At 43.4% G+C, this 12,372-nt stretch overlaps 1 protein-coding gene across 1 annotated transcript in view; it reads left to right on the forward strand.

The window, feature by feature from the left end:
• Window positions 1-12,372, forward strand: part of LOC311112223 (adenylyl cyclase-associated protein 2-like) — a 44,024-nt gene that overhangs the window by 20,095 nt on the left and 11,557 nt on the right. Inside the window, exons 5-7 of the mRNA XM_084155246.1 lie at window positions 3,659-3,802; window positions 4,392-4,477; window positions 4,664-4,769. Coding sequence (XP_084011372.1) covers window positions 3,659-3,802; window positions 4,392-4,477; window positions 4,664-4,769 — 336 coding nt within the window. The remainder of the gene's footprint in view (window positions 1-3,658; window positions 3,803-4,391; window positions 4,478-4,663; window positions 4,770-12,372) is intronic.

A 12,372-nucleotide genomic window follows, 5' to 3' on the forward strand; every position in this document is an offset into this window, starting at 1 on the left:
TTCTTTCTCAGTGAATGGTGTGTAATGTAGGCCCCTGACCCACTCATAGCCTGGAGATATCCTGGCTATTTATGTCTCTCTCCATTGGAAGTGGAGGATGATTGAGACGGGGGAAGTCCAGATTCACTCAGGGAATTAGGGGTTTCTGTCATCAAGCTGTCATCAAGGCAAAGGGTGGCTATTTGAAGAATCTCAAATATAAAATATATTTTGATTTGTTTAACACTTTTTTGCTTACTACATGATTCCATATGTGTTATTTCATAGTTTTAATGTCTTCACTATTATTCTACAATGTAAAAAATAGTCAAAATAAAGGAAAACCCTTGAATGGGTAGGTGTTCTAAAACTTTTGACCGGTAGTGTAGACTGAAAGATATGTACTCACAGACTAAACCTCCTGGAAAACCTCCTGGACCTTATCGTCATCACAGATATATTAGTCAGGAAAACCTCCTTGACCTTATCATCTTGACTTTTTCCACATTTTGTTACGTTACAGCCTTATTCTAAAATTGATTAAATATTTTTTTCCCTCATCAATCTACACACAATACCCCATAATGATAAAGCGAAAACAGGTTTTTAGAAATGTTAGCAAATTTATAACAAATAAAAAACGGAAATACTTAATTTACATAAGTATTCAGGCCCTTTGCTATGAGACTCGAAATTGAGCTCAGGTGCATCCTGTTTCCATTGATCATCCTTGAGATGTTTCTACAACTTGATTGGAGTCCACCTGTGGTAAATTCAATTGATTGGACATGATTTGGAAAGGCACACACCTTTCTATATAAGGTCCCACAGTTCACAGTGCATGTCAGAGCAAAAACCAAGCCATGAGGTCGATGGAATTGTCCGTAGAGCTCCGAGACAGGATTGTGTCGAGGCACAGATCTGGGGAAGGGTACCAAAACATTTCTGCAGCATTGAAGGTCACCAAGAACACTGTGGCCTCCATCATTCTTAAATGGAAGAAGTTTGGAACCACCAAGACTCTTCATAGAGCTGGCCGCCCGGCCAAACTGAGCAATCGGGGGAGAAGGGCCTTGGTCAGGGAGGTGACCAAAAACCAGATGGTCACTCTGACAGAGCTTTAGAGTTCCTCTGTGGAGATGGTTGTCCTTCTGGAAGGTTCTCCCATCTCTGCAGCACTCCACCAATCAGGCCTTTATGGTAGAGTGGCCAGACGAAAGCCACTCCTTAGTAAAAGGCAAATGACAGCCCGCTTGAAGTTTGCCAAAAGGCCCCTAAAGGATTCTCAGACCATGAGAAGCAAGATTCTCTGGTCTGATGAAACCAAGATTGATATTTTTGCCTGAATGCCAAGCGTCATGTCTGGAGGAAACCTGGCACCATCCCTACGGTGAAGCATGTTGGTGGCAGCATCATGCTGTGGGGATCTTTTTCAGTGGCAGGGACTGGAAGATTAGTCAGGATTTAGGGAAAGATGAACGGAGCAAAGTGCAGAGAGATCCTTGATGAAAACCTGCTCCAGAGCACTCAGGACCTCAGACTGGAGCGAAGGTTCACCTTCCAACAAGACAACGACCCTAAGCACACAGCCAAGACAACGCAGGAGTGGCTTCGGGAAAAGTCTCTGAATGTCCTTGAGTGGCCCAGCCAGAGCCCGGACTTGAACCCGATCTAACATCTCTGGAGAGACCTGAAAATAGCTTTGCAGCGACGTTCCCCATCCAATCTGACAGAGCTTGAGAGGATCTGCAGAGAAGAATGGGAGAAACTCCCCAAATACAGGTGTGCCAAGCTTGTAGCATCATACCCAAGAAGACTTGAGGGTGTAATCGCTGCCAAAGATGCTTCAACAAAGTACTGAGTAAAGGGTCTGAATACTAATGGAAATGTTATTTTTTATTTTTTTTTATTTTTTAAATAAATGTGCAAAAATATATAGAAACCGGTTTTTGCTTTGTCATTATGGGGTATTGTGTGTAGATTGATGAGGAAAAAAACAAATGTAATCAATTTTAGAATAAGGCTGTAACGTAACAAAATGTGGAAAAAGTCAAGGGGTCTGAATACTTTCCGAATGCACCGTATTGGTCAGGAAAACCTCCTGGACCTTATCATCAAATATGTATTGGTCAGGTAAACCTCCTGGGCCTTATCATCATCACAGATGTATAGGTCATAGCGTCACTTTATCTTTGCAGGGATTTCCTCCATTTCATGGAGAAGGGGGTTTCTTTTAAGGATCCTCTAGCAGGCTAATTGTTTTCGATGGGATATGGAGAGAGTGAAAGTAAAAGGTCTGTCGAGGTTGGTCCTCCCTATGAAAGGACTGTCTATCTCGGTTTATGAAAATCATGTGCATCTGATTTGGGCAAGAATTTGCTCAAAAAAAGAGTTCTCTCTTTCTGTCTCTCCCTCTGACACACAATGAGAAACTGTAGTAAGTTTGCTGCATTTTACAATGTCGGAGTGTATAAGATTATTATTCAAATCAAACCGATACACTTGGGAATAGAGCTGTACAGTACTTCTGACCATCATTTCATCATCTCCACATCGGTAAACATTCTCTAGGAGAGGCTCTCTTTAAGTATTTAAGCCACTGTTTGGAAGACCTAAGATAGTGGTTCCCAACTCCGGTCCTCCAGTACCCCCAACTGCACACATTGTTATTGTAGTCCCAGACAAGCACACCTGATTCAACTTGTCAATGAATCATCAGGCCCTCAATGAGTTGAATCAGGCATGATTGTCCTGTGTGCTGTTGGGGGTACTGGAGGACCGGAGTTGGGAACCACTGAGACACACTGTAGTATATGCTTTTAATGTGTGTATATTGTGACAACATATCAATGTCTTAAAGCATGCCAATCAAAATACGTATGTGTAAGAGAAAATATATTCTTAAACCAATGGCTGTAATATCTGCTAATATCTAACCCATAATGCAATTAAATCAGTTGTCATAGCAACGGAAGAATAATAACATCCTTTCTCAAAATAAAGCTAAATAAAGAAACAGAAATTATTATATTTGTTTATCTTTTCCACAGCATATCGACACCACGGGGGATATTTAGTTAAATTGTCATAGCAACATCAGCTTAGGTACAGGTCAAAATAAGAGAACTGTACTACAGTGTCACCAGGGAAACAATGCGTTCCTTTTCCCATTTGTGTGAAGGTAAACTGTAAACATTAGACATGCTCAGTGCCTTACAAGGCCAGAGGGATCTCCCAATGAACAGAGGAATGCTGGGAGGAGAGGGAGGAGGGAGGGAAAGAGGGATGGAAGCTAGCAGGGATCTGGAAGTTCCAATGGAAAAAGGATCCTTCTAATAAAATTCCAGTTGCCCAGTTATAAAATCACAGTCAAATTGCACACTGCCTTCGACTAGCTGGCATGCATGGCAGTTAAGTGGAACTGCTGTATAACAGGGGTAGCATGAGGTAACTGGCCCATTGAGACTGGTGCTCTCACTCAGGCTATGGAGAGCACTGTGAGAGCTGCTCAGAGCACCATTACAGAGGAATGTATGGGTGTTGAGTTATACTTAACATTAATTGATAAAGGCTATTTGTATGTTGTCAGTTATATATATAAAAGACACCACCTATGAGATTGTTCAGTTTTTGTTGACAAGCATTCTCTCTCGCTCTCCACCCCCTCTTTCCCTCCCAGATGGAGCTGTCTGACCTGCTGAAGCCTATCTCAGAGAAAATCCAGGAGATTCAGAACTTCCGGGAATGTAACCGTGGCAGCAGCCAATTCAACCACCTATCAGCTGTCAGCGAGAGCATCCCAGCGCTGGGCTGGGTCGCCGTGGTGAGGAGACATCACTCACTCATTCACATAGGGAAACAACACAGGGCTCCATTTCTAGTGATCTTAAGCCATCTTCTTCCTTGTATGACCGCTCATTCCTCCCCTTTGCTTTTCCGAGCTACCAGTTAAAAAAAATATCTATTCTCTTGTATTTTGGTATAATTTCAAGACCATTACATTTATCAAATCCCATCTACTTGAGATGCTGTGATACTGCGATACTATGCGGAAACTGTGGTCTCTCAGAACAAGTCAATGGTTTGCCAGGGAGCTGCTGTTTCACATGATTTGTGTCAAACCTGTTTGAAGGCTCATGTCACCACATTGTCTTGTGTCTTTGCTCTACACTAGCCAAAGCTACATTTGGCCTATCGTCTGTACATACTGTATATATCTTTGCTCTTGGCTACTGCACAGTGGTTTAATGCACTTCTGTCCAATGGATGGTGACATCATAATCGACTCCTCATTTTTATATCCATGTTTCAGTGAATGCAGAGCAGAGATGTCTAAATTCATACATGGGGTCAGCTTTGTTTAACCACCTCTCTCTTTTTTTTCTCCTTCTCTCTCTCCTTCTCTCTTCCAGAGCCAGAAGCCAGTTCCCTATGTGAAGGAGATGAATGATGCTGCCATTTTCTACACTAACAGAGTTCTGAAAGAGTATAAAGAATTGTGAGTATGGATGCTGGTACATTACAACTTTAGCTTATTAGCAACTTTGCAGATTATTGTTGCTCACTAAAAATACCTGTCTGTCTTTTTCGCTCTCTGTGTATTCGTCCTAATCCATCCCCCTTTTCCCTTGTCACCCTTTCTCTCTCCCTCTCTCTGTCTGTCTGTTGATCTCTTTCTCTATAGAGACAAGCGTCATGTGGAGTGGGTGGGGTCCTACCTATCCATCTGGACTGAGCTTCAGGCCTTCATCAAACAGCATCATACAACAGGCCTAGTCTGGAGCAAGACTGTGAGTAGCAGCGGCACTTAAGATTTACAGGAATAATCATCCAGTCCAGTGGAGGCTCCTCAGAGGAGAAAGGGGAGGACCATCCTCCTCAGTGAATTTAATAAAAATACAAATTTTAAAACATAAACAAAGTATCATTTTTAGATAAAACTATACTAAATATAATCACGTGTCACCAAATAATTGATTAAAACACACTATTTTGCAATGAAGGTCTACAGTAGCCTCAACATCACTCTGTAGGGTAGCACCATGGTGTAGCGGGAGGACAGCTAGCTTCCGTCCTCCTCTGGGTACATTGACTTCAATACAAAACCTAGTGAGCTCATGGTTCTCACCCCCTTCCACAGTAATTATGATAACTTCCGGAGGACGTCATCCAACCTATCAGAGCTCTTGCAGTATGAACTGACATGTTGTCCACCCAATCAAAGGATCAGAGAATTAATCTAGTACTGAAAGCATAAGGTACAGCTAGCTAGCACTGCAGTGCATAAAATATGGTGAGTAGTTGACTCCAAGAGAAAGAAAGACAATAGTTGAACAGTTTTGAATAAAATAATTTCTTCCAAAATGGAGAGAGAGAGAGAGAGAGAGAGAGAGAGAGAGAGAGAGAGAGAGAGAGAGAGAGAGAGAGAGAGAGAGAGAGAGAGAGAGAGAGAGAGAGAGAGAGAGAGAGAGAGAGAGAGAGAGAGAGAGAGAGAGAGAGAGAGAGAGAGAGAGAGAGAGAGAGAGAGAGAGAGAGAGAGAGAGAGAGAGAGAGAGAGAGAGAGAGAGAGAGAGAGAGAGAGAGAGAGAGAGAGAGAGATTTTGTTAAAGAAAAATCACTTTCAGTTTCACTTACTTAGCTAGCAAATGCAGCTAGCTAGTTTAGCCTACTCCAACACACTGTTCAAACAGAGGGATGCTATGTTAGCTAGCTGGCTATGTCTATCCAACACAACACTGGAACTCTTCCAAGTCAAGGCAAGCTTTTAGTTTTACTAATTTATTGCCACCGGGCCCGCCAGTGTAAGTGCTAAACTGCTTACTGACTGTACACTGTAACGTTACTGTATGATTATAGCGGGTTTACTAACGTGTTAGTTATATTAGCTATGTTGACTATGACATTACTTTAGCTAATATGGTGACAACAATGTAGGCTGTGTGTAGCGGTTATGATATGGTCTGGCTTGGAAAGTATTTTTTGCCTGGTGTGTTGTGCATTGAAGTCCACAAGCTAAGGGAAAAGGTGAGAGGAGGAGAGCACATAGATGCGAGAAGGAATACAACGTGGCTGCTATGAAAGTGAACTGTGTTTATGCGTGATCAGGGGTGTGTTCATTCCGCCGATTCTATTGCAAAACGTTTCTTAAATGGAAGCAAACGGAACAAAACAGGGATAAACATACCTGAATTTGTCCAATAGAAACTCTTGTTTGCAACGTTTGGACTAATGATTACACCCTATATCAGCTAGATGCAGGCAAGAGTGTGCAAGGTGGTATTGAATGTGTCACTGTCTGTCCATGTGTCACTGTCTGTCACCTCAACATTTTCTCTCAATCTGTGTGCACCTACGTTGTAAACTTTCCTTCATAGGCTAAATTGTAGCAACCTCATGATGGGTATAGGGAAAATGTGAGTATCATGTAGTAGCCTAATCCTATCACTGTTACATTGAGCTGGGTGAATGGAATATGAATGAGAGTCATCCAATATGCTGTAAAAGAAATAAGGCCATGCTCATCGTCCTCCCTCATCTTAAACGGCACTGACCACCACTGTAATCATCACTTACTAACTAAACTGTGTAACTATATTATCACATTATGACTACAACTCTAACGCTTCAGTTCACACAGTACATACAGTGGGGTCCGAATTATTGACACCCTTGATAAAGATGAGCAAAAATGACTATATAAAATAAATAATTAAAATACTCAGCTATATTGTACGCTCCAAAAAATTGGGAAATTATATTATTTTATACTAATACAATTGCTCTGAGAAATACAATAAAGTAATAGATTTTTTTCTTAAAGGTAGGTGTCAAATTATTGACACCTCTGTTTTCAATAATTTTCAATACCCCACCTTGCGAGGATAACGGCACTGAGACTTTTTCTAAAATGTTTTATGAGTTGGAGAATCAATCAATCAATCAATTTTATTTTATATAGCCCTTCTTACATCAGCTAATATCTCGAAGTGCTGTACAGAAACCCAGCCTAAAACCCCAAACAGCTAGTAATGCAGGTGTAGAAGCACGGTGGCTAGGAAAAACTCCCTAGAAAGGCGAAAACCTAGGAAGAAACCTAGAGAGGAACCAGGCTATGAGGGGTGGCCAGTCCTCTTCTGGCTGTGCCGGGTGAAGATTATAACAGAACCATGCCAAGATGTTCAAAAATGTTCATAAGTGACAAGCATGGTCAAATAATAATCAGGAATAAATCTCAGTTGGCTTTTCATAGCCGATCATTAAGAGTTGAAAACAGCAGGTCTGGGACAGGTAGGGGTTCCATAACCGCAGGCAGAACAGTTGAAACTGGAATAGCAGCAAGGCCAGGCGGACTGGGGACAGCAAGGAGTCACCACGGCCGGTAGTCCCGACGTATGGTCCTAGGGCTCAGGTCTCTCAGTTGGCTTTTCATAGCCGATCATTAAGAGTTGAAAACAGCAGGTCTGGGACAGGTAGGGGTTTCGTAACCGCAGGCAGAACAGTTGAAACTGGAATAGCAGCAAGGCCAGGCGGACTGGGGACAGCAAGGTGTCATCATGCCCGGTAGTCCTGACGTATGGTCCTAGGGCTCAGGTTCTCAGAGAGAAAGAGAGAACGAGAGAATTAGAGAGAGCATACTTAAATTCACACAGGACACTGGATAAGACAGGAGAAGTACTCCAGGTATAACCAACTAACCCCAGCCCCCCGACACATAAACTACTGCAGCATAAATACTGGAGGCTGAGACAGGAGCGGTCCGGAGACACTGTGGCCCCATCCGAAGAAACCCCCGGACAGGGCCAAACAGGAAGGATATAACCCCACCCACTCTGCCAAAGCACAGCCCCCACACCACTAGAGGGATATCCTCAACCACCAACTTACAATCCTGAGACAAGGCCGAGTATAGCCCACAGAGGTCTCCACCACAGCACAAACCAAGGGGGGGCGCCAACCCAGACAGGAAGATCACGTCAGTAACTCAACCCACTCAAGTGACGCACCCCTCCCAGGGACGGCATGAAAGAGCACCAGCAAGCCAGTGACTCAGCCCCTGCAACAGGGTTAGAGGCAGAGAACCCCAGTGGAGAGGGGAACCGGCCCGGCAGAGACAGCAAGGGCTGTTCGTTGCTCCAGAGCCTTTCCGTTCACCTTCACACTCCTGGGCCAGACTACACTCAATCATATGACCTACTGAAGAGATAAGTCTTCAGTAAAGACTTAAAGGTTGAGACCGAGTCTGCGTCTCTCACATGGGTAGGCAGACTGTTCCATAAAAATGGAGATCTATAGGAGAAAGCCCTGCCTCCCGCTGTTTGCTTAGAAATTCTAGGGACAATTAGGAGGCCTGCGTCTTGTGACCGTAGCGTACGTATTGGTATGTACGGCAGGACCAACTCGGAAAGATAGGTAGGAGCAAGCCCATGTAACGCTTTATAGGTTAACAGTAAAACCTTGAAATCAGCCCTTGCCTTAACAGGAAGCCAGTGTAGGGAAGCTAGCACTGGAGTAATATGATCAAATTTCTTGGTTCTAGTCAGGATTCTAGCAGCCGTATTTAGCACTAACTGAAGTTTATTTAGTGCTTTATCCGGGTAGCCGGAAAATAGAGCATTGCAGTAGTCTAACCTAGAAGTAACAAATGCATGGATTAATTTTTCTGCATCATTTTTGGACAGAAAATTTCTGATTTTTGCAATGTTACGTAGATGGAAAAAAGCTGTCCTTGAAACAGTCTTGATATGTTCGTCAAAAGAGAGATCAGGGTCAAGAGTAACGCCGAGGTCCTTCACAGTTTTATTTGAGACGACTTTACAACCATCAAGATGAATTGTCAGATTTAACAGAAGATCTCTTTGTTTCTTGGGACCTAGAACAAGCATCTCTGTTTTGTCCGAGTTTAAAAGTAAAAAGTTTTCAGCCATCCACTTCCTTATGTCTGAAACACAGGCTTCTAGCGAGGGCAATTTTGGGGCTTCACCATGTTTCATTGAAATGTACAGCTGTGTGTCATCCGCATAGCAGTGAAAGTTAACATTATGTTTTCGAATAACATCCCCAAGAGGTAAAATATATAGTGAAAACAATAGTGGTCCTAAAACGGAACCTTGAGGAACACCGAAATGTACAGTTGATTTGTCGGAGGACAGACCATTCACAGAGACAAACTGATATCTTTCCGACAGGTAAGATCTAAACCAGGCCAGAACTTGTCCGTGTAGACCAATTTGGGTTTCCAGTCTCTCCAAAAGAATGTGGTGATCGACGGTGTCAAAGGCAGCACTAAGGTCTAGTAGCACGAGGACAGATGCAGAGCCTCGGTCTGACGCCATTAAAAGGTCATTTACCACCTTCACAAGTGCAGTCTCAGTGCTATGATGGGGTCTAAAACCAGACTGAAGCATTTCGTATACATTGTTTGTCTTCAGAAAGGCAGTGAGTTGCTGCGCAACAGCTTTTTCTAAAATTTTTGAGAGGAATGGAAGATTCGATATAGGCCGATAGTTTTTTATATTTTCCGGGTCAAGGTTTGGCTTTTTCAAGAGAGGCTTTATCACTGCCACTTTTAGTGAGTTTGGTACACATCCGGTGGATAGAGAGCTGTTTATTATGTTCAACATAGGAGGGCCAAGCACAGGAAGCAGCTCCTTCAGCAGTTTAGTAGGAATAGGATCCAGTATGCAGCTTGAAGGTTTAGAGGCCATGATTATTTTCATCATTGTGTCAAGAGATATAGTACTAAAACACTTAAGTGTCTCTCCCGATCCCAGGCCCTCGCAGAGCTGTGCAGATCCAGGACAGCTAAGCCCTGGAGGAATACGCAGATTCAAAGAGGAGTCCGTAATTTGCTTTCTAATGGTCATGATCTTTTCCTCAAAGAAGTTCATGAATTTATTACTGCTGAAGTGAAAGCCATCCTCTCTTGGGGAATGCTGCTTTTTAGTTAGCTTTGCAACAGTATCAAAAAGAAATTTTGGATTATTCTTATTTTCCTCGATTAAGTTGGAAAAGTAGGATGATCGAGCAGCAGTGAGGGCTCTTCGGTACTGCACGGTACTGTCTTTCCAAGCTAGTCGGAAGACTTCCAGTTTGGTGTGGCGCCATTTCCGTTCCAATTTCCTGGAAGCTTGCTTCAAAGCTCGGGTATTTTCTGTATACCAGGGAGCTAGTTTCTTATGACAAATGTTTTTCGTTTTTAGGGGTGCAACTGCATCTAGGGTATTGCGCAAGGTTAAATTGAGTTCCTCAGTTAAGTGGTTAACTGATTTTTGTCCTCTGACGTCCTTGGGTAGGCAGAAGGAGTCTGGAAGGGCATCAAGGAATTTTTGTGTTGTCTGAGAATTTATAGCACGACTTTTGATGCTCCTTGGTTGGGGTCTGAGCAGATTATTTGTTGCGATTGCAAACGTAATAAAATGGTGGTCCGATAGTCCAGGATTTTGTGGAAAAACATTAAGATCTACAACATTTATTCCATGGGACAAAACTAGGTCCAGAGTATGACTGTGGCAGTGAGTAGGTCCAGAGACATGTTGGACAAAACCCACTGAGTCGATGATGGCTCCGAAAGACTTTTGGAGTGGGTCTGTGGACTTCTCCATGTGAATATTAAAATCACCAAAAATTAGAATATGATCTGCTATGACTACAAGGTCTGATAGGAATTCAGGAAACTCAGAGAGGAACGCTGTATATGGCCCAGGAGGCCTGTAAACAGTAGCTATAAAAAGTGATTGAGTAGGCTGCATAGATTTCATGACTAGAAGCTCAAAAGATGAAAACGCCATTTTTTTTTTTGTAAATTGAAATTTGCTATCGTAAATGTTAGCAACACCTCCGCCTTTGCGGGATGCACGGGGAATATGGTCACTAGTGTAACCAGGAGGTGAGGCCTCATTTAACACAGCAAATTCATCAGGCTTAAGCCATGTTTCAGTCAGGCCAATCACATCAAGATTATGATCAGTGATTAGTTCATTGACTATGACTGCCTTTGAAGTGAGGGATCTAACATTAAGTAACCCTATTTTGAGATGTGAGGTATCACGATCTCTTTCAATAATGGCAGGAATGGAGGAGGTCTTTATCCTAATAAGATTGCTAGGGTGAACACCGCCATGTTTAGTTTTGCCCAACCTAGGTCGAGGCACAGACACAGTCTCAATGGGTATGGCTGAGCTGACTACACTGACTATGCTATTGGCAGACTCCACTAAGCTGGCAGGTTGGCTAACAGCCTGCTGCCTGGCCTGCACCCTATTTCACTGTGGGGCTAGAGGAGTTAGAGCCCTATCTATGTTGGTAGATAAGAGGAGAGCACCCCTCCAGCTAGGATGGAGTCCGTCACTCCTCAGCAGGTCAGGCTTGGTCCTGTTTGTGGGTGAGTCCCAGAAAGAGGGCCAATTATCCACAAATGTTATCTTTTGGGAGGGGCAGAAAACAGTTTTCAACCAGCGATTGAGTGCTGAGACTCTGCTGTAGAGCTCGTCACTTCCCCTAACTGGGAGGGGGCCAGAGACAATTACTCGATGCCGACACATCTTTCTAGCTGATTTACACGCTGAAGCTATGTTGCACTTGGTGACCTCTGACTGTTTCATCCTAACATCGTTGGTGCCGACGTGGATAACAATATCTCTATACTCTCTACACTCGCCAGTTTTAGCTTTAGCCAGCACCATCTTTAGATTAGCCTTAACGTCGGTAGCCCTGCCCCCTGGTAAACAGTGTATGATCGCTGGGTGATTCGTTTTAAGTCTAATACTGCGGGTAATGGAGTCGCCAATGACTAGGGTTTTCAATTTGTCAGAGCTAATGGTGGGAGCCTTCGGCGTCTCAGACCCCGTAACGGGAGGAGTAGAGACAAGAGAAGACTCAGACTCCGACTCGCTACATAATGGGAAAAACCGGTTGAAGGTTTCTGTCGGCTGAATGAGCGACACCGGTTGAGCATTCCAACAGTATTTCCCTCCAGAAGCCATGAGAAAGTTGTCCGGCTGCGGGGACTGTGCGGGGGGATTTATACTAACGTTACTGTCTGTACTTACTGGTGGCACAGACGCTGTTTCTTCCTTTCCTACACTGAAATTACCCTTGCCTAACGATTGCGTCTGAAGCTGGGCTTGTAGCACAGCTATTCTCGCCGTAAGGCGATCGTTCTCCTGTATATTATGAGTACAGCGACTGCAATTAGAAGACATCATGTTAATGTTACTACTTAGCTTCGGCTGTTGAAGATGTTGACGAACCATGTCCAGATAAAGCGTCCGGAGTGAAAAAGTTGAATAAGGGAAAAAAGTTGCGATGGAAAAAAGGAAAATAAAGTAAAATTGGCAGCTAAAACGCACAGGAAAATGACTCTTCTGTCTCGGGATAAAACGTCCGGGGTGAAAA

This window comes from Coregonus lavaretus (assembly GCF_964263955.1).
Source record: "Coregonus lavaretus genome assembly, chromosome: 3".
Taxonomy (NCBI): Eukaryota; Metazoa; Chordata; class Actinopteri; order Salmoniformes; family Salmonidae; genus Coregonus; species Coregonus lavaretus.